The 26,400-nt window shown below is 50.3% G+C and overlaps 1 protein-coding gene across 33 annotated transcripts in view; it reads right to left on the reverse strand.

Moving 5' to 3' along the window:
* Positions 1 to 26,400, reverse strand: part of NCOR1 (nuclear receptor corepressor 1) — a 1,832,391-nt gene that overhangs the window by 974,028 nt on the left and 831,963 nt on the right. For all 33 annotated transcript variants that reach the window (XM_085649294.1, XM_085649293.1, XM_085649281.1 and 30 more), the window contains one exon: positions 22,967 to 23,522. In XM_085649294.1, coding sequence (XP_085505420.1) covers positions 22,967 to 23,522 — 556 coding nt within the window. The remainder of the gene's footprint in view (positions 1 to 22,966; positions 23,523 to 26,400) is intronic.

The following is a 26,400-nucleotide window of genomic DNA, read 5'->3' on the forward strand; positions in this document are numbered from 1 at the left end:
ACCTCAGTAAGGACGTTAGTCCTCACAGCCACGGCAGGCAGCTCGAGCCCAAGGGCTGCGGCTGCCTTGCTGAGCACCACAGAGAAAGCAGCGCCCTCCTCCGAAGCCACAGTCGGAAGAGAGACAAATCCAGTATCTGGAGAGGTATCCAGGCCACTGGCCTCCCCCAGTTCATCTGCCCAGTCCTGGGACAGTTGAGCCTGAACGGCCATAGGATCCTCAGATCCCTCCCAGTTGTCCCCATCATCCGACTCCTGGTATAGAGGAGAAAGTAACGGAGCCGGGCGGTAGACATAATGTGTCTCTAGCGGCGTCGATCTCGGCGTCCATCGACGCCGGACCGGCCCCGGGCCCGGATTGGGACTGAACCGGGGCTCGACATCGAGCGGAGTCGGCGTCGGGGGTGGTACCGGTGTCGACGCCGGCGGAGGAGGCGTGACGAGGTCGACCGGCGTCGACGGGGACTCGAGAACGGGTCCCTCGGGCGCTTGCGGCGTCGAGGCCGGAGCCGTCAACGGCGCCGGAGCCACCGGCATGCAAGGCAGCCCAGTCGGGTCCGCGGGGCCCGAAGGCGCACCAGCGGGCGCCGACGGCGGAGCCAGGTTCCTCATGGCCGAGAGGAAGGCACTGACTTCTGCCGGCGTCGCGTTAGTCCCAGGGACCGGAGGGTATGGGGACGGGTGCGGCGCCTGCGGCTCCGCCGGAGCCGCGGGGGTGGAACCACCCTGACCCTCGGCCGAGTCGCGCAACCGGCGAGGGGAGTCCGAAGAGCGATGTCGCCTCTAGGACTTCTTGGAATGCTTCGACTTACCCGAAGACTTGGATCCCGACGACCGATGGTGACGTCTGCTGCGGCTCCGCGACCGATCCTTGGACCTCCTCCTGGACCGGGATCGAGAGGCGCGCGGAGCCGAGTGGTGAATCTCGAGAAGCTTACGGGACCGCTCCCGTCTAGCCTTCGAGGTCAGGGCCTTACAGTCCGAGCACGACTCCGCGTCGTGGTCGAGGCCCAAGCAGTACAGGCACCGGCGGTGATGGTCCGTAACCGACATCAATCGGTTACAGTCCGTACAGGCTTTAAACCCAGGCATCCTACCGGCACCGGTGTCGATTGACAGGATCAAAAAGGATCAAAAAGTTAGTCAAAAATTGACTAAAGGGGTAGCTCTCCCGGATCTGCGCTTACTGGCGCGGAAAAAAGAAGAACTGACGTCAGCGCGCGAGGGCGGCGTCCAAGTACTCCGACGACGTCATCCCGGCGCACGACGCCGACGACGGACGCGGAGCCGCAGACGACGCCTAGCGACGCGCAAGGGGTATTGCTGACGAAAAATCTTCCGGATCCAGTCTGACGCCTGGGGATATTCTAAGGTGAGGAATCTAACTAACGTGTTTCTTTCAGATCCTGCTCCTGCTAAATCCCGGCGTCTCCAGTGGTCAGCAACCTCGAAAACCCTGGAGGACCTGACTGCCTTGCTCATCTTAAAGACTGGGACTCCCACGAGCAGTGATTCTGCTCAAACAAGCAACAACCCCTGGTGCCAAGTCAGGAACTGCGAATCCAGCGCACACTGCACCCGCCGAGCCTGGCCTGTGCCTGAGTGAACAAAGACCACGAGGACGTCCCCCCCCGGGCCAAGCATCCAGAACCCAAGGACCCTCCTCGACGCTCCTGGCGACGCCTGCTGCCTCACAACCAGGGACCCCCACAACCGCGACCAGCTGAGGGTAAGATTTCCCGACGCCAAAAGACAACCCTGCACCCGGCACCCTGTGCCCAACTCCTGGGTGCCTACCTAACCTACAGCCCCCCAACTTACCTCTCAAAGTGGTGGATGCACCTGAAGTAATATCCACCCGAGCTTGCAGCCTTTGTTCGTCTTGCAGCTTTTCAAGTGAAATGCATTGAGCGCCCAACGGCTCAAAAGCACCCTGCACCCAGCCGCCCGAGTGCCCCTAGAAGTGCGGCATCTGTCCTATCCTACTTCCCCACTTGCCCTGTGTATGTGACCAGGAGCTCAGCTCCCACAGCCATGTGGCATGACTGCAAGCAGCCTCCAACCAAAGGCCCCCTGCCCGCCATAGGCTAACATTGGGCCTACTCTCTCTGCACCCGTCTGCCCCTGTGCCGCAGAGGGTATACCAACTGTACCTACCTGACCCTGGGAGACCCCGGAGTCTTACCCCAGAACCTTAACTCTGCCAGTCGAGTACTTACCTAAAAGCCGATAACTCACTGTTCCTCCATAGGGTAACATTGACTGGTTTTCACTTGGAATTTCTTCCTAGTGTCGAGTTTTAAAATTTTGAAATATTCATTAAAAATCATCCGATCAACGAAAACGAAATTACTCACCTGTTATCAGGAGAGATCCCAGTGGTGGATCTTTGTGCCCAGCACTGACCCTACAAAGCAATTACAACGGTGATTTTCCGATAACCAAACTTTCCTCCATAGGATAACATTGCCTGGTTTTCACCAGAAATTCTTCAAAGTGTCGATTTTTGAAACATACAACTATTCCTTTAAAATCTCCTGTATAACAAAAACAATTTCTTTCAACTGTGTACAGAAGATGCACCAGGCCTGAATCCAGGATCCAGCCCTGAGTAAGAAAGACCTATGCAAAGTAATTGATATTGCGTTAACTTTAAAATTCCAATTGAGCTCAAAGTTATAATTGTGTTTAACTTGGGTAGCCTACTGCAACAACTAACTATTGCATTTAAAAGTCTATTGCTTATTAAAAGTATTTAACTAAAGCATCTCATTCTGAGAAAGTATATTGATACCTACTTGTGGTTCTAAAATAAAACTATATATTTTTGTATACAAAACAATTGGCATAGAGTTCAGTTCTTGAGAGTGTGAGACCATTTGCTGACTGAGTGTGTACAACAAATGTTTTACACTGTCCTCGGATACTGCCTTACTGCACGACCAAGCTACCACTTTAGAGAGTAAGGTTATATCTAACTTTAACCTCTGACAAACCTCTGGGGACTGTGGACTCTGTGCAAACTGAACCTTACTTTGGTGCAGTATATACAGAGCTACTTTCTTACAGGGGCACGCTGACATGTTCTATTGCAACACACACACCGACGCATACAATGAGCTGTTCCCTCCCACAAGTCAGCCCAAGGGTTGTTGGGGTCCATATCAAACATATGTCCTTAGTAAAAATGCAAGCACAGGATCTGATAACAGTGAGAGCACTGACACAGCCGCAACTCAGGGGTAAAAGGTGTAGGTGGATACTGGGCATATGGGATGAAGGTGCACTGCAAACACGAAGGTCCAGTATATGGATGGGTGCATGCGAGAAAAGCATGAGGGAGCTGCTGTGAGTTAACCCTATCGGCAGTAGTGTCGGATTGTGGACATTATGATGGTACTCTGTGATTGTAAGAAGTCTCATGTATTGTTATGCCTGGTCATTTAGTTTGTTTGTTCAATAAAATTCAATAAAAAAAAAACGATGACCTTATAGTGCACCAGGATACGAAAATATTTGCTGGGCTCCTTCAATGATTCCCTCACTATCACCGTCCAACAAGGCGCCTCATCTCGCTAAAGCTCATCTATAAAATATATTTAATTTGTTTTACAGCACCTGTCCAACAGTGTAGAGTGTGGGAGCACTTTACATCAAACACATATACAGCGACAATGAATCATAAATGTGCAAATCAGTGTACAGAAAATGTTACATAATATCAATGGGAATACAAGTTGAAGGATTAACATTACATCCATACTGGTAGGTATGTTGTACAAGTGCTTGGTCTGGAGAACCACAAACTCGGTATCTCAAAATTAAAACAGTGGTTGGGGTTGGATTTACTAATAAGAATTTATTTCTACACAAATAAAATCATTTTAGCAACATTAGGATAATGAAAGACTGGAGAATCAATAAACTTTTCAGCCTGTACACCATGCAGTTTGCTTGCAGTTCTCTGATAGCAGTTTGTGAGAAAGTGCCCTCTTTCTGCATGGTTGCCCCCACTTTTTGCTAAATTGCTGATGTGCTTTGACTGAGTGTACGCTAGGCTCCTGCTAATCAGACACCCAAGGCCTATGTTCTTTCCCTAAAACTGCATTGAAGCCTAAACGCACAAGTTACTTACTTACGATATATCTGTAAGAGACATTAGTTAGTGATAGATTCCTTACCTTAGAATATTCCCAGGCGTCAGACTGGATCCGGAAAGTTTTCGTCAGCAGTACCCTTGGTCGTCGGTAGGCGTAGTCGTCGTGCGGCCCCGCGTATGTTGCTGGCGTCATAGTAGCCGAGATAACATCGGAGCTACTTAGACGCGCCCACACGCGCCGACGTCCGTTCTGTACATGACTATTCCGCTCCAGGAACGCAGAACCATGCCAGAGACAGACTACTGGTGCAATAGAACTAGGATCCTGAAAGGGATGACCTGAACCCTAGAGAACAGTTAGCAGAACGGGGAGGATGGGCGGGAGGTAAGGAATCTATCAATAACTAATGTCTCTTACAGATATATCGTTACACAAGTGCATCTGAAAGAGACATGTTAGTGATAGATTCCTTACCTTAGAATACATACCCAAGCAATACCAACCCCGGAGGAGGGTCAGCAAAATGAAATCACACCAGAAAGTCACGGAGAACCGACCGGCCAAAGAAGCAGTCTCTCCGGACTTGACTGTCAAGGCAATAGTGCTTAGTGAAAGTATGCAGCGAGGCCCACGGAGCTTTCTGACCGATATCTTGCAGGGGGACAACGTGTCCTAATGCTGTAGTAGCTGCTGTTGCCCTGGTAAAATGGGCGCGCAGCCCAAACGGAGGTTTTTTTAGCAAGAGAGTAACAGGCTTTAATGCACAAGACAACCCATCGGGAGATAGTCCACTTGTGCACAGTCTGACCATTCTTGACACCCACGTAGCCAACAAAGAGCTGGTCATCCACCCGGAACTGCTGTGCGCGGTTGAGTTAGAATGAACGTGCACGTTTTGGGTCCAGATGGTGGAGCCTCTTCCTCTCTTGAAGGATGCGGAGGCAGAAAGAAAGTGGGCAAAGTAACAGTTTGCCCGAGATGAAAGGCAGTGACTACTTTCAGTAGAAAGGAGGGACGTGGTCGAAGGACAACCTTGTCCGGATGAATCGCCAGGAAAGGAGGTTTACATGAAAGAGCCTGAAGCTCACTCACACGCCTGGCGGAGGTGCTGGTCACCAAGAAGGCAGTTTTTAAAGTTAGTAACCTCAAAGGAGAGTTATGAAGAGGCTCAAAGGGAGCGCATATTAAGTATGTGAGAACCAGGTTCAAGTTCCACTGCGGCATCACAAAAGGAAAAGGAGGGAAAAGGTGAGTAATGCCTTTGAGAAATCTATTGACAACAGAGGACTTGAAAAGAAAGGGCTGATCAGGCAGCCTGAGAAAGGCTGAAAGCAGAAAGGTGACCCTTGATAGTGCCCAGAGCAGAGCCCTGCTGGGCCAAAGAGTGAAGGAACAATAGGACCTCAGAAAGAGGGGAAAAGGGGGGTCTACAGCTTTCGCCGTGCACCATGCCACACATTTTTTCCACCAGCAGCCATATACAGTTTTAGTCGAGGGACGCCTGGCTGCCAGAATCACATCACAGACTTCAGGAGGCAAGTCAAATGAAATCAACTGTCGCCGCTCAATCTTCACACAAGGAGGAGGAGGCTGGACAGGTTCAGTTGGAGGACCGTCCCCCGGTGCTGCGACAGGAGATCCTCACGAAGAGGCAGTCAGATTTGGGGATCCACGCTCATACTGAGTAGCTCGGGATACCAAGAATGACTTGGGCCTGGTCGCGTCTCATCTTCTTCAGCACTCTGGGTAGAAGTGGTATAGGCGGAAAGGCGTACAACAGACTGCAACTCCACTCGCGGCGAAAAGCATATTCCGAGCAAGTGCCGCCTTGGAAACTCCAAAGCGCAGAACTGTTGACATTGCGCGTTCTCTTCGGTGGCGAATAGATCTAACCAAGGTTCTCCCCACTGCTAAAAGAGACCTTGTGCCACGTTAGAGTGAAGACTCCATTCGTGATCCAACATGCACCTGCGGCTGAGTTCATCCGCCCTGGCGTTCAGAGAACCTGCCAAGTGTTGAACCACCAAAGAAATGCCTTGACGTTCCAGCCATGTCCAGAGACGCAGAGCCTACAGAAATACAACAAGCCCTGAAGAAGACCTTACCCAGAAGTCGCAGGTCCATACACAAAGGTCGAAACGCGTTGGCAATAGATAAGCAGAGAACCAGAACATACAGGGAAAGGTCACAAAGTGCCCCTGCTTCCCCAGAACAGGAAATTTAACAAATCTAAGGTTCCCTCATAGCAGCATTTTAACAAGTGTTTCTGACCCTGCTTAGGACAAAAAAAAAGACTAAGAAATTTGAGGACCAATCTAGTTAAGGTCCCTAAGGTGTAAATAGTTGGACATTTATGTACTGTATTGTGAAGAAAAACAAACCAGTGGAGATTTAATTTGCACAAACGTCACACCATTTATTTTATGTTTATGTCTTTGTCAAAATGTGTAAATAATATGTACAGGATAATTGTGTGAATAATGTAAGATACAAAAAAAAGTCTAATGATGAAGAGTTTACTCTGTTTGAAGTAAATGTAAAAAAGAAAAATAAGGTTGATAATCTCAGTCAATAAAAAGGACTGAAAGCCAAAATAACGTTGTGATTTATGGGCTCAGAGGCAAACACTGGCGTCTGGTGGGCATGAAACACCGGACTCGGAAGGTTTTGAGGCAGTGGCGACAGGGGCGGTGGTGTACTGACCTGCATGCTGGCCCCGTGACTCACCTCGGCGGGCACCCCGAATCCGCCCGCGCTGAAACTGCGGCTGCGCAGGCCTGCGGCTCTGAAAAGAACGTGTTTGGGCGCCTCGACCCTGACCTTGAAAACAGCGAAAAGCAGACCCCAAGGGAGCATGCATGGTGGCAAGACCAAAGGACTGGGCCGTAGCCCGGGAGTCCTTAAAGCGCTCCAAAGTGCTATCCGCCTTGTCTCCAAAGAGGCGTGTGCCATCAAAGGGCATGTCTAACAAAGTGTTCTGGTCATCCCCTGAGAAGCCAGTAGTTCTGAGCCAGGCGTAACGGCGTAGCGCCACCGTTGTGGATTTTGCCCTGCCGATGGAGTAGGCTGTGTCAAGACCACAACGGATAGTGAATTTCGCAGCATCTCTCCCTTTGGTAATGACTTGGGAGAGCACCGCCCGAGCATCCACTGGACACTGAGGCAGCACCTGTGCGACTGCGTCCCACAAAGAGTGGGAATACTGGCCCAATAGGCACGCAGTATTCACCGCCCGCAACCCGCAACTGGCAGAGGTGAAAATCTTTTTCCCAAACTGCTGCAGTTTTTTACATTCCTTGTCCGAAGGTGCGTAAGGGAACGCGCTCGGAGAGGCAGAGGCCTGGACAACTAGACTCTCGGGAGTAGGGTGTTGCGTGAAAAAACTAGGGTCGCCAGTGGCTGGGCAATGACGTCGCACCACACTCTTATCCACAGGAAACCGTTTTAGGCTTGGTCCAGGTGCATAACAGACTGTCTGTTAGCGAGTCAATAAAGGGCAGTATCGGCTCTGCAGAGGAGGACACTGGCTGCAGCACCTCGGTCAGGAGATTGGTCCCGATAGGCACAGATGGGAGCTCGAGGTTAAGAGCCTCAGCCGCCCTGCGCAACACCACAGAAAAAGTCCCAACCTCTTACGTAGCTACGGAAGCAGGGGACAGTGTACCAGGGTGCAGAGAGAAATCCATATCGCCTGGACCTTCCATATTGCCTTCCCACTCCGGTTCATCCTCGCATTGAGCTGCGAGAGGGTCCTCGGACCCGTCCCAGTACTCCCCTTCTTCCACCGGCTGTGTAAAAGGCCAGTAAGGACGACAGTCCCGGGGAAAGGTAATAAACTCACCACGTGGAATCGGAGGATAATAGACCAATCCAGAGTCGACATAGTCCAGCCCCGTAGGCAACAGAGTCGGAGGCAGGGTCGGGCCCGGCGCAGAGGCCTGAGCCGACGGCGCCACAGGGTTTCTTGCCAGCATAGCCGGGGCAAAAGGCGGCGGCACGGGGGCAGACTCACCCCACGTGTCCACAGGGCTCGAAGGCGCTCCGGAGGAATCCGATGTGGGAAACAAACGGCGCATCGCCGTCAGGAATACCTGTATTTCTCTCGAAAGTCACGGGCGGGCCCGGGAAAGGCTGGTAGGCTGCAGGCAACTACAGAGACTCCACCTGAGCCGCGGGGGAGTGACCACCCGCCCTCTCCAACGCGACCGGTGGGGGGTAGACGAAGAGCGACGTCGCTTCTTCGACTTCTTATGGCGCCTTGACTTACCTGTCCCAGATTTCGACGAACGATGGTGTCGGCCCAGTGACCTGTCCCTAGACCTCCCACGGGAGCAGGACCTTGAGCGGCGCGGAGCAGATTGCCGGGCCTCCAACAACTTTCGGGAACGCTCTCGCAAAGCATTCGGCACCATGGCCCGACAATCAGGGCACGCCTCAGGGCCATGGGCGTGCCCCAAGCAGAAGAGACACACGTCATGCGGGTACGCCACCGACATGGTCTGACAGCAGCCCCTAGAGGACTTCAACCCGGGCATCCCTACTGCACCAGGAGTCGAGTACTCGACATAACAAGAGAAACAAGTCTCAAAAACCAAATTAAAAGATTTAACTATGAGTACCGCTCACTCCCGGATCTGCGCTTGCTGGCGCGGAAAAAGAAAGAACGGACGTCAGCGCGCATGGGGGCGTCTAAGTAGCTCCGACGACGTCATCTTGCAGACTAAGACGCCAGCGACGTACGCGGCGCCGTAGGACGACGCCTACTGACGCGCAAGGGTACTGCTGACGAAAACTTTCCGGATCCAGTCTGACGCCTGGGGAAATTCTAAGGTAAGGAATCTATCACTAACATGTCTCTTTCAGATTAAATTGGCATCTCTGGCCACATGTCAGCCCCTGGTAAATGGTACCACAGCTACCCAGGGCACTGTGACCAGGGAAGTCCTCTAAGGGCTGCAGCACTTAATATGCCACTATTAGAGGTCCTGTACCCTTACACTCACACCCTGCCTTTGCAGGCTGCGTGTTTTGGTGCAGCACAAAGTGAAGAGTCAACATCGAACACATCTCTGTGTGCCATGCCCACAACCCACTGCCCTGGCATAGATCAGTCACCCAACTAGCTGGATGCACTATACAAGCGGTGAGGGTACAGGTGCATGAGCCCTGTACCCCTACAATGTCTAAGGCCATTCTTAGTCATTGTAAGTGCAGTGCTGCCATTAAGAGTATATGGTGCTGGGAGTTTGTCATTATGAACTCCACAGCAACATAATGGCTACACTGAAAACTGAGAAGTTTGATATCATACTTCTCAGCACTTTAAACCCAAACTGATGCCAGTATGGGATTTAATGAAAAATGCACCCCAAGGGCATCGTAGAGATGCCCCCTGAAAACTAACCTACCACTAGTGTCCAGGCTGAGTGGCAGCTTTCAGCTGCCACCACCATACATGTTTTTGGACCCCTGGTCCGAGAGCCTGCTACTCTCTGGGGCCTGAAACACTGCATGTCCTGGAAAGAGGTGCCAAGCCTCCTCCCCCAGGATGGGCAGGGTTCACAAAGAAGAAGCTTCAAAGGCTTGCCGCCTTTGTGAGCTTCTTCAGGTAACTTACTGCTTTCAGCAACTGGTCCCCACTGGTTCTGACCCCCACTTTGGGCAGAAGAACCGGCGGGAAAAAACAAGTGAGGAAGAGAGGTATGCCCACCTCTGCCAACTCCACCCATCAGGTGAGGGAGGCGTGGTGAAGCACAACTCTCAGTCCCCGCAATCTTGCAAATGGGGGGACTCGGCCAACTAGGGACAGGCTCATGCCCCCCTTCCACTGTAACACCCCTAAATCTAGCATTATGGGGCACCCCTGAAAGAATGGCGTACAGCCCTGGAGTCCCCCAAAAAGGTGTCCAGGAACGCACGATTCAAAAATATTCAATTCAATATCTTACACCAGGATTATCTTACCCCGGACAAACTCTGCCGGTTTTACCCCGATACACAATTCGAATGCCCCCGCTGCCACCTCGTAGACGCCGATTTCAAACATATGTTTTGGACCTGTCCATCCATACAACGTTTCTGGGGAGGGGCATACCACGCCGTTCGAGCTACAACCGAAATCTAGACCGCCTTCACCTGGGAGGAGTGTGCGCTGGGAATCGCCCCGAGGGGGAAAACCGCGAAGGTGCAATGGAAGTTCACTTCCTTGGCCGTTCTCCTCGCGAAGAGGAACATTGCGATGCACTGGAGGGCCCCAGAGGGGCCGTTTGGTCCGGCATGGGCGGGCGCGGTGCTTAAATGGGGCGCAGCAGAGGAAGAGCTACTGAGGGAGGAGGAGGCGAGGGGCGCCCGCAAACACCCGATATCAATGGAGTGGGCACAGCTCCTCATCCTCTTTAAGCAAACATACGCGACGGGAGAGGTCCCGGACGCGACACAGTCCGCCCCCCACGCCTCGCCGGCCTCCCCTGACCGCCCCGGACCAGCAGAGGACGCGAACAGCTCATTAGGCAGGTAACACTCCTGGATACGTGGGCGAACATGAACCCAGTCCCCTGCTTCGGGACGAACAATTGGACCTCTGCCCCCCCCCCCCCCTCCCCCCCAGGCGAGCCCCAGGGCACACCACACGTACTTACCATCAGTCCGCACATACACTACCACGGGAACTTCTCGTTTGCCATTCCTGCATCCGTCCCCTCCTCCCATGCTTCGCTCCCGGCCTCCTTCCACCCCCCCCCCCCCCTATTTTTCCCAGTTTCGAGGCCCCGCCCCCTCCCTAGGGCCCTCCCCAAGCTGCCCCGCAGGCGGCAGTCACCCCGGTTGGCGGGTTACACGCCGTAGTCCTAGTTACATGACATACCAGTGACACTGGGAAAGAAGGGTACGCTGCATCGACCAAGTTGGGGAGGCAGAACAGACTCCGATAGTGACGGAAGGTATGGGCACTAACGTGATGATATGTACAGGGACCAGACAGGACAGACCTAAGGGAGGCACGTCTATCGGGCCACCACAGACGATTACAGCAGCTAATGGACCACAGTACCCACTTCCTGTAGTTCCGCACAGGTCCATGATGTTGTAGTGAAATGATTAACGTTTATACCTCAGAATGGTCAATGTGATGAAATGTATGCAAAACCCTAATAAAAACATGTCAATCAAAAAATGGGGCACCCCTGAACCTTGCTTCTTCAAACAAGAAGAAACTACAAGGAGAAGGACTGAACAGTTGTGCAGCAGCTAACAAGAGGAAAACGCCCACTGACTTGGCCCCAGCTCTACCGGCCTGTCTCCACCTCAAACCTGTTCCTGCGAAATCCCGGTGTGTCCTGCTGCCAGCAACCTCAAAAACCCTGGAGGACCTGTCTGTCTTCAACCCCGTGAACACCGAATTTGTTCATCTGCAACCTCTGGCTCTGGGAGGACACAGCAAATCCGCCCCACTCTCCACCCGCCGTCCACAGCCCGAAACCCCACGAGGAGGTCACCCCGGCGATTCTGACTCGAGATCCAGCGACCCGACCTGCCTCCAGCCAACGCCTGCAGCCTAAATCCAGAAGGTCCCCGCAACTGCGTCCAGGAGCTGGTAAGAAAATCTGACCCCAAAAGGCACCCCTGCACCAGACGCCCCACAGCCTTGTGTGCCCAAACCAACAGTGCCTAACCAACCCCTAACTTCCCAACTTACCTCTCCAAGTGGTGGTCGCACCCAGCAGACCTTTGTCCCCAAGCCTGCAGTGCCTTTGCAAACCGGAGGTTCCCAATTGCAAACCGGGCACCTGACGTCAAAACAGCACCGGGCACCCGACGCCAAAACAGCACACTGCACCCGGCCGCCCTAGGGACGCTGAGGGTGTAACAAGATTGTATCCCTGACCCTGGGGGACCCCCGAGTCTAACCCCCCTCCCCCCCACCACAGCCCTCTACCAAATACTTACCTCAAAACCGATAACACTATTTTCCTCCATAGGATAACATTGACTGTTTTTCTTGGAAAAGTTTCCAAGTGTGGAGTTTGAAAACCTAAAGAAATTCTTTAAAATTGCACTAACAAAAACGATTTTACTTATCTGTTTACAGGAAATGTCTCAGAGTAGTATCCAGGTATAAAACTCTGAGTAAGAAAAGTAATCTCAAAAGTAACTTAACTATAATTTTACTGAAAAGTCCATTCAACTCTATGTATTGTATTTACAAAGTATTGCGTTTCTGTGAAACCATCCTGTAAGTCAAAAAGTGCCTATATAATTACAAGTCATTCTGTTTACAAACTGCATTACTACTGTAAAGTATTTATTGCTTACCAGTGCCAGGCTTGCTTGGTTCTAGAAAATAAAATAACAGAATATTTTCATGCAAAACAATTGGTCTGAAGTTCCGTCTTTGAGTGTGTGAATTCATTTGCTGACTGAGAGTGTACAACAAATGCTTAACACTGTCCTCTGATACTGCCTTACGGCTCGACCACACTACCACAAAGAGAGAGAGTGGTGCTATCTAACTTTACCTCTGCCTACCTTTGGGGTTCCACTGGACTCCGTGCACACTATACATCACTTTGGTATAGTATATACAGAGTGAGCTTTCTACACAGTTCATAGCTTATTTTGCTAGATTACAATTGTAAGATATGAACTGCAAGTACCAAAACGATCTGTGACAAAAGCAGTAACTCACTAAGCAAATCTCATAGAATACAGTTCTGTGATCTGCATGGCACACATTCTTTGAAGCAGGCATTTAACCCTCTGCACAATTTTAGATGAGTCAAAATTGTCAATAAACAAAAATCCAATCTGTCTACAGCAGGACGATTAATCACCAAAGACAGCAATCTTTCATTTTTTTGTTGTTGCCTGAAATCTGGCAGATATACAAGGAATTTGCAGTGGGGATTTAGGGGCAGTTACCCCTACTGCATATCCCCAGATTGCATTATTTTTAACCCTGTCAAGGGAAACCAGGAATAAAGGCATTACAAAGGTATCTCCTTCGACAGATTTATTCTATTACTTTTCTGCATTAAAGATTCCTTCTTTTGGGACTATTTTTCCCTGTCACTGATTTCCTTTTCTTCCTCACCACTAATAAAACAGCGCTCCCTCCAGTGCGTTGGTCTGCGCCTGAACGTTTGCAGCGGCCCCAATGTTGAAGCATGCCACTGCATAGTGGGTGAGGGCAGTATTAAAGAAATCTTTTCATTTTTCCTTCTTCCCCTGGTTATCACTTATTAACTATTCTTATGTGTGAGAAAGTGTCTCTGTATATACTGTTCCTTAATAGGTACAGGGTGTACAGAGTCCACAGAGGCTTGGCAGAGGCTAAAGTTAGATATAACCTTACTCTCTAAAGTGGTAGCTTGATCGAGCAGTAAGGCAGTATCAGAGGACAGTGTAAAGCATTTGTTGTACACACTCAGTCAGCAAATGGTCTCACACAGTCAATAACTGAACTCTAGGCCAATGGTTTATATATAAAAAATATATGCTTGTTTTATTTTAGAACCAACACTTGGATTTAAAATATACTTTCTCAGAGAGATGTTTCATAGAAATACTTTTGCAATATGCAATTGACTTTTGTAAACAGTTACAAGTGGTTGCAATAGGCAACTCTATTTTAAACACAACAATGCATTGAGCTCAATGGAAAATTCAAGTTATTTGCAACAGATCACTTTTTAGATTACTTTTGGAATTCCAGGACTGGATCCTAGATTCAGTCCTGGGTCAGTACTCAGAATCAAGTGATGAAAGTCGACTTAATTACTGTGATGATTTTTAAACAATATTTAGCTATTTTAAAAGTTGACAGAAAATATTTCAAAGACAACAGTCAATGATTCCCTATGGAAGAAAATTCAAGTTGCAGGTACAGTATGTTCTCGTAACTTTTGTAATCCAGTACTGGGTGCCTAGACTCAGTACTGGGACCTTTATCCAAAACAGGTAAGTAATTACGTTTTCAGATATTATACGATTTTTGAAGAATATTTAAAGATTGCAGAAATCGACACTTAGAAGAAATTTCACAGAAAAACAGTCAATGATTTCCTATGGAAGAAAATTGGGTTACGGGTAAGTTCAGTTGTAAGAGTCAGTGCTGGGCACCAAGATCCAGCACTGGGAGCTCACCTAAGAGCAGGTGAGTAATTTCGTTTTCGTTACTCGGCTGATTATTGGTGAATATTTTAAGATTTGAAAAGTCCACACTTAGAAGAATTTTCAGGAAAAAGCCAGTCAATGTTACCCTATGAGGAAAATAGAGTTATCGGTTTAATGGTAAGTACTCGACTGGCAGAGTTGAGGTTCTGGGCATAGACTCAGGGGTTCCCCAGGGTCAGGTAGGTACAGTTGGTTCACCCTCAGCGACTCTAGGGCGGCCGGGTGCAGAGGGAGTTAGGCCCAATGTTAACCTATGAGGGATGGGGGGCCTTGGTTGGTGGCTGCTGACTGGCAAGCCACGCGGCTGTGGGAGCTGGGCTCCTGGTCACTTACTCGGGGCAAGTGGGGAAGTAGGTAGGTGTAGAGTTTTCACTGCCAGGGCCACTCGGGCGGCTGGGTGCAGGGTGCTTTTGAGCCTTCGGGCGCTCAATTGATTTCAATGGGAAATCTCCGGTTCAGAAAAAAAGACTGCAAGCTCGGGGACGAGGACTCTTCAGGTGCCACCACCACTTCGAGAGGTACGTTGGGTAGTTGGAGGATAGGTAGGTACCCCAGGATTGGGCACAGGGGGCCGCGGGGCGCCGCGTGCAGAGGTGCCTTTTGGTGTTGGGCAATCTTACCCTCTGTTGATCGCGGTAGGGGGGGCACCTTGTTCTGAGGCTGCAGGCTTCTTCAGGAGTGTCGAGGGAGGTCCTTGGGTGCCGGACTCGGGGTCACAGTCGCCGTGGGGTCGTCCTCGTGGTCTTTGTTCACTCCAGCATTGGCCAGGCTTGGCTGGTGCAGAGTGTGCTGGGTTTCGGGCTGCTGCCAGGGATTAGAGGTAGGTTTTGAGTAGAGCCTCTACTCATGAGAGTCCCAAGGGCTTAGAGCCAAAAGGTAGCCAGGTCCTCCGGGGTTGGTGAGGTTGCTGGCCACAAGAGATGCCGGGTTGGAGCAGGAGCAGGTTCGAGGGTCGACAGGCCGGTAGGCCTGGGGCCAAAGCAGTTGGTGTCTTCCTCTTTTTAGCCGCTGCAGGGCAGATTTTCTTTCTTCTTGCTCTTCTTTGTAGTTTTTGAATCTGGAATCTGGGGAAGGTGGGTTCAGGGTGCACCTAAATACTAGATTTTGGGGCGTTACAGGTAGGTGAAGGGCAGGGACCAATGGGTCCCTGTCCTGGGGTGGGTACACCCCCTATCCTGCCTCTCTCCTGTGGGAGGGGGGGCAGTAGCCTAGTCCTGATAGGGTAGGGCTCCCCATCTTCAAGATGGCGAGAGCCCGGAGATGTACTTCACCTCGCCTCCCCCACCCGAGGGGTGGGGTTGGCAGGCTGGCACATCCCCTGTCCTTATTTGGGGTTTCCGGCCAAAGCTTCCCGCCAGAGTGGGGGGTTGCAGTGGCCTGGGGAAGCTCACAGAGGCGGCATGCCTTTGAAGCTTCCCCCTGCCCATCCTGGGGGAGGAGATTTAGCACCTCGCCCAGGATGTGCATTGTTGCAGGCCCAGGAGAGCAGGGGCTCTCCTACCCAGGGGTCCAGCAACATGTCTGCTGGGTGGCAGCCTAGGCAGCCTCAGAGCAGACGTGGATTGTAGGTTTGGTTTAAGGGGGCACCTCTAAGATGCCCTCTGGGGTGCTGGGCACATTAAATCCCACACTGGCATCAGTGCGGGTTTAATGTGCTGAGAAGTTTGATACCAAACTTCTCAGTCTTTAGTGTTGCCATTATGGTGCTGTGGAGCTCGTGTTTGACAAGCTCTCAGCACCATGTACTTTTAAATGGCAGCACTGCACTTACAGTGCTCAGGAATGGACCTGGGCACTGTAGGGGCACAGGGCTCCTGCTCCTGTGCCCACACCATTGGCATAAGGCATCCAGCTAGAGGGGTGGCTAATGTATGCCATGGCATTGTAGGTGATGGGCATGGCCCACAGGGATGTGCGTCATGTCGACTTTGTTTTTGTCTTGCACACAAACACTCAGCCTGCAAAGGCAGTGTACGTGTGTAAGGGTACAGGGCCTCTAAGGGTGGCACAATGAGTGCTGCAGCCCTTAGAGGCCTTCCCTGGTCAAAGGCCCTAGGTAGCTAGGGTACCATTTACCAGGGGCTGACATGTGGCCAGGGTTTGCCAATTTGGGTTTGGTTTGTTTTAGGGAAGGAACATAGGCCCTGGGCACCTGATTGGCAGGAGTCCAGGGCACACTCAGTCAAAGTACATTCAGCAATTCAGCAAAACATGGGGGCATACCATGCAAGAAAGATGGCACTTTCTCACACATCCCATCTCCTCTTGAGTTTTTCAGGGAGTCCCATGATCATGCCTTTCAATGTCTTGTTGAACCTTTCAACAAGGCCATTGGTTTGTAGATGGTATGGTGTAGTAAACTTGTACTGCACTCCACACTCCTTCCACATATGTTTTAGGTAAGCAGACATGAAGTTGGAACCTCTATCTGAAACCACCTCCTTAGGAAACCCTACCCTGGTGAAGACACCCAGGAGGGCCTTTGCTACTGCAGGAGCTGTAATAGTCCTAAGTGGAATTGCTTCAGGGTACCTAGTAGCATGATCCAATACTACTAGAATGAACTTGTTCCCTGAGGCTGTGGGAGGTTCAAGTGGACCCACAATGTCCACACCTACCCTTTCAAAGGGAACCCTCACCACTTGCAGTGGTATCAGGGGGGCCTTTGGGTGGCCACCTGTCTTACCACAGGTCTGAGAGGTAACACAGGTGCTTACAAACTCCTTCACCTTTTGGTGCATCTGGGGCCAGTAAAAGTGACTAACTAGCCTTTCCCAAGTTTTGATTTACCCCAGATGTCCAGCTAGGGGGATGGCATGAGCAAGGTTAGGAGGAACTCCCTGTACCTCTCTGGCACTACCACCCTCCTGGTGGCTCCATGAGTGGGGTTTCTTCCCTCAGTGTACAGTAATCCCTCTTTCCCATAGACTCTGTGGGTACCACTGACATCTCCCTTTGCTTCTGAACCAGCTTGCTGCCTCAGGCTTTCAAGAGTGGGACAGTCTTGCTGACCATGGCACAGCAATTCCCTAGAGGATCCCCCTGGGCCCAAGAGTTCAACCTGGTAAGGGTCAAGCTCCATAAGCTCAGTTCCCTCTGGGGTGTCCAAGTCTTCTCTCTGAGGAGAGGGCTCCTGAGTGGTTTGCTGTACAGACGCTGGTCCCCCAGTCTTCTTACCTTTTCTCTTGGTGGGTTGGGCCATACTTTCAGGCTCCAATCCTACTTTTTCACCCTTCCTCTTGCTCTGGATTGCACACACACCAATTCAGGGATACTCAGCATGGCTTTTCAACTCAACCTCAGCCCAGGCGGAGGTTTCCAGGTCATTTCCTAGCAGACATGCAGCTGGTAGCTTCTGAGAGACCACTACCTGTTTCAGGCCCCCCCCCTCCTAACGTCACCACAGCCATTAGATGATTAGTGGCAACACTGTCGGCGTTGGTGACTGGGTACGTTTTCCCAATCAAGTATTGCTCAGGGGAAACCAGTGTCTCTCTCACCATGGTAACACTGGCACCTGTATCTCTCAGAGCTTCTATCCTAGTTCCATTAACCCAAGGGTATTGTAAGTACTTCTTTAAGTTGGGTGGCCACACAGCTACAGTGGCAAACTCAACTTCCCCTTCTGAAACTAGAACTGCTTCAGTGTGCATCCTGAATTGCTCTGGGCACACTGTTGATCCCATTTGTAGACTTGCCACCCCAGGTGTAGCTGTACTGGTTGCCTTAGGGGCCTTGTTGTGAGGGCAAGATTTATCTACAGTTAAGTGTCCCAACTTCTTAAAGTTGTTACACCAGGTCTTTGTGGGATCAAAGTTCTTCCCCCTATAAGGCTGAGGCACACAGGCAGTAGTTTGGGACCCACCCTCCTGTACAGGTTTTTGGGGCCCTTTGGAAGACTCGGACTTTTTATCTTGGGGATTCTCACCACCTTTCCCCTGGGGAGGTTTTGTAACCACCTTCTTATGGTCACCCCCTGTGGTTGCCCTGGTCACCCTAATCTTGACCCAGTGGTATGCCTTCTTTCCCAATTCTTGGGGAGAAATTAGACCTAGGTCTACCAAATCCTGATGCAACTTTTCATTTTTGCAATTACTATGTTCCTTCATAAACAAATTGTAAAGTCCAGTAAAACCATGCACATTGTGTCATGTTAACCAACCATCCAGTGTCTTTACTGAGTAGTCTACAACATCAATCCAGGACTGGGTCTGGGTATTGTGAGCCCTCCTGAATCTTATTCCATACTCCTCAGTGGTGAGCCCAAATCCCTCAATCAGTCTTCTTCATGAGGTCATAGGACCCTGCATCTGGCACAGAGAGGGTCAGAAGCCTGTCTCTGCAGTTACCAGAGAACAGTTCCCACAGGAGGGCCCCCCAGAGAGGTTTTACTTTTCTCATGTCACAAGCCCTCTCAAAGGCTGTGAACCATTTGGTGAATTCATCACCTTCCTTAAATTTAGGGACAATCCCTTTGGGGATTTTAGGATCATAAGACTGCTCTTTATCCTTATTTGTATTGCTGCCACCATTGATGGGTGCTAAACCCATCTCCTTCCTTTCTTTCTCTAGAGCCAGGAGTCTGGACTCTAGTTCTAATCTCTTGGCCAGCTTTGCTAAAAAGCTGTCCTCTTCACTGGGGAGTTCCCCAGTGTTTCCTCTGGGACCTGGTCCACCTATGTGGTCTCTAGGTCCTCAGAAGTGGATTCTTGGAGTAAAGGGTATGGGGTTTATTTCCTCACTAGGGATTATTGGAGGGGGGGGGGCATTATCCCCCTCATCCTCTACCCTTTCCCCATCTGACTGGTCATCACCATGTTCAGAGGGGTGGTCCTAAGCATACTCAGCAAGGAGCTCCTGGAGCCCCTATTTGGTTGGATGCAGGTTTATTTGGATATTTTTTAGATTGCTGCATAAGGACCTCAATTCCTTGAAAGACAAGTGTAAGTAAGGTGTGAGGTCTAGCTCCTCAACCAGGTCCTGCATAGTATTACCTTCACTAATAGCTTGGTTCCTTTGAGACATTCTAACCAGACAGTTCTAACCCTCTACCCTTGACTACAGTGACTTTTATTTCTCTAAAATTTTAAGGGGACGTAAGCAAGGCCCTGACAAGACTTTTATTATTTTGGAAAGACCAATTAGGAAAATTAGGATTATAAAGGCAATTTAAGAGTTCTGTCGTGTGATCAGATGGTAACCAAGTAGTCCAACAAATGCAAGTTTATATCCCACCGCTGATCCACCAATGTAAGAAAGTGGCTCTGTATATACTGCACCAAGGTAAGGTACAGTGTGTACAGAGTCCACAGTCCCCAGAGGTTTGGCAGAGGTTACAGTTAGATATAACCTTACTCTCTAAAGTGGTAGCTTGGTCGAGCAGTAAGGCAGTATCAGAGGACAATGTAAAGCATTTGTTGTACACACTCAGTCAGCTAATGGTCTCATTCACTCAAGAACTGAACTCTAGGCCAATTGGTTTGTATATAAAAATATATAGTTTTATTTTAGAACAACCAGTAGGTATCAAAATACTTTCTCAGAATAAAATGCTCTAATTGAATACTTTCAATAAGCAATAGACTTTTAAATGCAGTAGTTACACTTGTTGCACTAGGCAACACAAGTTAAACACAATTGTAACATTGAGCTCAATGGGAATCTTTAAGTAAATGCAATATCAATGACTTTTCATAGGTTTTTCTAACTCAGGGCTGGATCCTGGATTCAGCCCTGGTGCATCTTCTGTAAAAAGTTGAAAGAAATCGTTGTTGTTACACAGGCGGTTTTTAAGGAATATTTGTATGCTTCAAAAATCGACACTTAAAAGAATTTCTGGCAAAAACCAGGCAATGTTATCCTATGCAGGAAAGTTTGGTTATCTGAAAATCACAGTTGTAATTGCTTTGTAGGGTCAGTGCTGCGCACAAAGATCCAGCACTCGGATCTCTCCTGGTAACAGGTGAGTAATGACGTTTTTGTTGATTGGGTGATTTTTAGTAAATATTTTAAGGTTTCAAAACTGGACACTTAGAAGAATTTCCAAGTGAAAACCAGTCAATGTTACCCTATGGAGAAAAAGTGATCTATCGGCTTTCAGGTAAGTACTCGACTGGCAGAGTTAAGGTTCTGGGGTAAGACTCAGGGGTATCCCAGGGTCTGGTAGGTACAGTTGTTACACCCTCAGCGGCACAGGGGCAGCCGGGTGCAGAGAGAGTAGGCCCAATGTTAGCCTATGGCAGGCAGGGGGCCTTTGGTTGGTGGCTGCTAGAAGGCAGGCCACGCGGCTGTGGGAGCTGAGCTCCTGCTCTCTTACACAGGGCAAGTGGGAAGTAGAATAGGACAGATGCTGCACTTCCAGGGGCACTCGTGCGGCTGGGTGCAGGGTGCTTTTGGGCCGTCTGGCGCCCAATGTATTTCAATGTAAAAGCTGCAAGATGAACAAAGGCTGCAAGCTCAGGGACGGAGATTCTTCAGGTGCAACCACCACTTTGAGAGGTAAGTTGGGAAGCTGTAGGATAGGTAGGAACCCAGGAGCTGGGCACAGGGGGCCGCAGGGCAGCGGGTGCAGGGGTATCTTTTGGCGTCGGGAAATCTTACCCTCTGCTGGTCACGGTTGGGGGGGTGGGGGAGGGGGGTCCCTGGAGTGGTCTGCAGGCATCGTCAGGAGAGTCGAGGAGGGTCCTTGGGTGCCGGATTCTTGGTCACAGTTGCCGGGGGGACATCTTCGTGGTCTTTGTTCACTCAGGCACAGGCCGGGCTCGGCTGGTGCAGAGTGTGCTGGATTCGCGGTTCCTGGCTGGCACCAGGGGTTGTTGCTTGTTTGAGCAGAACCACTGCTCGTGGGAGTCCCAGTCAATAGATGAGCAAGGCAGTCAGGTACTCTGGGGTTTTCGAGGTTGCTGACCACTGGAGACGCCGGAGTTTAGCAGGAGCATGTTCGAGGGTCGACAGGCCAGAAGGGCTGGGGCCAAGTCAGTTGGTGTCATCCTCTTGTTAGCAGCTGCACAGCAGGTCTTCTTTCTTCTTATTCTTCTTGTTTCGGAATCTTGATCTGAGGAAGGAAGGTTCAGGGTGCCCCTAAATACTAAATGTATGTTACAGGTAGGGAAAGGACAGGGACCAATGGGTCCCTTTCCTGGGGTGAGTACACCCCCTATCCTGCCCCTCTCCAGTGGGAGAGGGGCAGGAGCCTAGTCCTGATTGGGTAGGGCTCCCCATTCTCAAGATGGCGAGAGCCGGAGTCGTGCTTCACCTCGCCTCCCCCAACTGAGGGGTGGGGTTGCCAGAGGCTGGCACACACCCTTTCTTCCCTTGGTTTTTCCCGCCAGAGTGGGGGTCAGAACCGGTGGGGACCAGTTGCTGCATACAGCAAGTGGTCTAGGGAGGCTCATATAGGCAGCATGCCTTTTAAGCTTCCCCTGCCCATCCTGGGGGAGGAGGCTTGCACCTCGCCCCAGGATGTGCGTTGTTGCAGGCACACGAGAGCGGATGGCTCTCTTCCCAGGGGGCTAGCAACCTGTCTGCTGGGTGGCAGCCTATGCAGCCTCTCAGTCAGGACACGGGTTGTGGGTCCGTTTCAGGGGGCAACTCTAAGTTGCCCTCTGTCGTGCATTTTACATTAAATCCCATACTGGCATCAGTGTGGGTTTAATGTGATGAGAAGTTTGATACCAAACTTCTCAGTCTTCAGTGTAGCCATCATGGTGCTGTGGAGTTCGTAATGACAACCTCCCAGCAACATATACTCTTAATGGCAGCACTGTACTTACAGTGCACAGGAATGGACCTGGGTACTGTAGGGGCACAGGGCTCATGCACCGGTACCCACATCAATGGCATAGTGCACCCAGCTCGAGGGGTGACTCAGGTATGCCAGGGCAGTGTGTTTGTGGGCATGGCACACAGGGATGTGTGCCATGACAACTCTGTTTTGTTCTGCTCCAAGACACTCAGCCTGCAAAGGCAGTGTGGGTGTGTCAGGGTACAGGGCCTCAAGGGTGGCACAATAAGTGCTGCAGCCCTTCGGGGCCTTCTCTGGTCACACGTCCCGGGTACCTACGGTACCATTTACCAGGGGCCGACATGTGGCCAGAGATGCTAATTGGGTTTAGGCTTCAATGCAGTTTTAGGGAAGGAACACAGGCTCTGGGCACCTGATTGGCAGGAGCCCAAGGCACACTCAGTCAAAGATGGCACTTTTCTCACACCTACCAATGCACAGAAGTACTGCTTACAAGTTTTCATATCTTGTCTGAAGCCTGGGGAATATTCAAAAGGTGAGGAATCCGGAGCTAGAAGTTTGCCTGAAACACATTTTTCTACTCTTATAATCTGACTGGAGGCTCATTTACTTACATCAATGCGCACAGCTTTGTGTAGCATAAAATAAGTTGACAAATATACATGCCACCCATACAAATCTAGATCCTAAGGCAGAGTTACAGGGCGGCTTTACACTGTGAAACAAGAGTTTTGCTGCAGAACATGTCCAACTCCGGATAAAGTCCACCTTTCCTAATATGAAGAACTCACATAATGCAAGTCAAAATGTAACAATCCTTCTCCAAAGACAAAATAAAATGACAATTGATTATTTCAAGATACCACACAATGGAGTAGCTATGGAAACAGCAATCAAGATACAAAGACTGCACAAGACATTTAAGTTTATCCAACTCAGACATAAAAGCCCACCTTTGCCTTTCCGGCTCTCCTTCAACGTCTTCATCTGCACTGCAAGTGGCACTGGAATCATTGTCCGATTGAGATTCTGGCTTGGCAGTTGTGTCGTGTGTAGCCTCAACAAATTCTACATCCACAGCTTCAGTTTTCTCCTTCGGTGCCTCTATGTCTTCTTCTTTGGTATCGTCCTCAACTTTCACACTGACTTCATCAGACATCTTGGTTTCAATCTCCATGGATTCTACTTTGGTTTCAGCATTAGTCAATGGTGATGGATTAGAGTCAGAGGTCGGTCCTTTCCTGTCTATCTCGGAAAGGTCATCTGCTTCGATGCCAGATTCTTCCTTTACTTTCAACTCACTACACTCTCCATCTGGTGTGTTTGTCCTATGAATAGCTACAGAATGGCATGCATCAGTCACAGCTTTACCAGAACAATCCGAATTCACCCCCATCTCAGCGCTTTCAGAGTCAGTGTTGGTGCTTCCAACTGGTTCTACGATGGGCTTGGCAGCTTCTGCAGAAGATGGGGATGGAGCACTCTCTGTATCAGAACTGTTCTCTGCACCTTAAAGAAAGATATAACTTGTTTTCATACAGTGCAAATCACTAACTTTACAACAAAAAGAGGAGTCCAGCAGGTAATTAAATATCACTTGGAAATCACAGCAACTCAATTTAAGCTGACGTTGTCAGACCCTGAAGGACACAGGCTCAAACAAAGAAGGTTTTTGCCAGCTGGAAATATGTTAAATGGTTTTGGTCATTTCAATTCTCTCCAAACAACTACTCGGGCTCTCAGTCACAAAATTCATTCCACTATATTTGCACATCACAATAAAGTAATGAGTAATGGATCAAGGAAGATACAACATTCTGTTGAAAGATACAGTGTAGGAAGGTGGCTCTGTATATACTATACCAAAATGAGGTATAATGTGCACAGAGTCCCAAAGGTAGGCAGAGGTAAAAGTAGATAGCACCTTACTCTCTATTTGTGGGAGTGTGGGCGAGTGGTAAGGCTTTATTAGAGGGTAGTGTTAAGCATTTGTTGTACACACTCAGGCAGCAAATGATGTCCCACACTCAAAAGCTAAACTCAGGTGGACAATCTGGCTTTCCTTAGAGACATTGCTGTGCCGGTGCTGGCTCAGTCCGAGGTGGAGGCCTTAGAGGCAGACCTGACTGCGGAGGAGCTCACACTTGCAATAGCCGCCCTCCGCACCGGGAAGGCACTGGGGCCCAATGGAATCCCGGTGGAATTCTATAAGAAAGCCACTACTCACATCGTCCCGCACCTTTTGGATATGTATGCGGATAGTCTGAAGAAAGGGATTCTACCCCGGGACCAGAGAATGGCTACTATAGTGGCTATCCCCAAGCCTAACAAACCACCGCACGAGTGCGTCTCCTATCGCCCAATCTCACTGCTGAACGCAGAGGCAAAGATTCTGGCAAAGGTCTTGGCGACAAGGTTGCAGCCCCACCTTACTGCCTTGATACACCCGGACCAGTCCGGGTTTATGCCTAATCGCAATACCGCCCTGAACATACGGCGGTTGCACGGGGTCCTCGCGCACCGCTCATCGATAGAAGAGGACGCGGCCATCCTCTCACTGGACGCTCAAATGGCATTCGACCTGGTGGAGTGGCCGTTCCTCTTTGCCGTTCTTCGCCACTTGGGCTTTGGCCCCAAGCTATGCGCGTGGATCCAGCTTCTGTATACCAAGCCGCTGGCACAGGTGGTCGTGAATGGGCATATCTCGGACGCCTTTCCGTTGGGGCGGGGGACGCGACAGGGTTGCCCCCTTTCCCCGCTCCTATTTGCTCTGGCATTGGAGCCGCTCGCGGCCTGGGTGCGGCAGGACCCGGTGATCCGTGGCCTAAAGTGGACTATGGGATGGGAGGACCGCATCTCTCTGTATACTGATGACGTCCTGCTGTACTTAGCCTCGCCGGCGTGCTCGATACACTGTCTTCTGGGCATCTGTGCGTCGTACGGGAGGGTGTCGGCTATAAGATAAACTGGAAAAAATCCTATTTGTATGTGCTTCGGGGCTCCCCGTCGCGGCTCCCGCGGGGGTGTGAAATCCGAGTGGTAGAAGACGGATTCAAATACTTAGGAATCTATGTGACAGCAGACAGGGCGAAATTTGTTGGCGAAAACCTGGCGAAACCCCTGATTCGGTTTCGTAGCGACGTCAAACACTGGCGTTCTCTACCCCTGACACTACTGGGAAGGGCCGCCCTCTTTAAAATGATGGCTCTCCCTAGATTTCTCTACCTGCTTCAGAACACACCCTTCCCGGTCGCACCTACATACTTTACCGCCATAAACGCAGAGGTGACTAGTCTATTGTGGGAAGATAAGGCGCCACGGATAGCGCTCCATAAGCTGACCAGAGGCTGGTACGACGGGGGTATCGCCCTCCCTAATATGAAGATATACTATTGGGCATCTCAGATTATGGTAATAAATCAGTGGCTTCATGTGCCAGGGGATGACCCGGCGTACCGTATGGACCGATGTAGGAGAGTAGGGACTGCTATCCTATGGTCACCCCAAATTTCTGCTTTTTGCTTCACTGGTTTTTGACATATTGAGGCTGTGGGCCTGCTAATCAGACCCCCAGCCTGCTGTTCTCTCTAATAAATTGACACTATGCACTTTAGGTGCATAACCAATTGGAACTGGATCACCCGGTGAGCCCCTGTACCAGTGTACACTAGGTACCCAGGGCATTGGTGTATCTAAGGCCTACCAGGGGCTGAAGCATGTATTGTGCCACCCCTGGCCTGGCCCAACAATTTGACACAACTGGCTGATCACTCAGCTGGGGTAAGTTGGTGTATCCACCTCTTACTTAGGTGTAGTATATCTATACCTAACCTTAAATGGGACACATGTTAACCTATAAGTCACTCCTATGGCAGGCCTTAACAATCCTGAAGGGAGAGTGCTTGGTTTCATGTGAGATGGTGCTCTGGCATGAGCTGAGCCTGTCTGCAGTTGTCGGAACAACTTCCTTCTACCGTTTCCAGATATCGTCATACCATATACTCTTAAGTGCATTATGAACCTCGCGGTTAAATGCTATCTTTGGTTTGACTTTATCAAAACATGTCGAGTAAGGTGTCATACGAATTGGAATACTAACCCCTCGCCAATTCTGGCGACGGGGTTAGCATTCCACCCTTCTAGAGGGACACGACATGTACAGAACCTGAAACCCGGGTAAAATCAGACATAGCCTCAGCTCCACAAAATGGACGCTGCCACCACCGACACAAGTCTGCCCTCCTGCTGCTGGGAGTCCTTCCAGCTTGGGAGACGTGGACAAAGGGTTTCCTGCCAGGGGAGGTGCGAGCACCACCCCAGACAGGATTTTGTGTATTGGTCAGGTAGGGCTTGAATAGAATCAGACATGCCTAAGGCTCACAAGGAG

This window comes from Triturus cristatus, chromosome 3_2, assembly GCF_964204655.1.
Source record: "Triturus cristatus chromosome 3_2, aTriCri1.1, whole genome shotgun sequence".
NCBI lineage: Eukaryota > Metazoa > Chordata > Amphibia > Caudata > Salamandridae > Triturus > Triturus cristatus.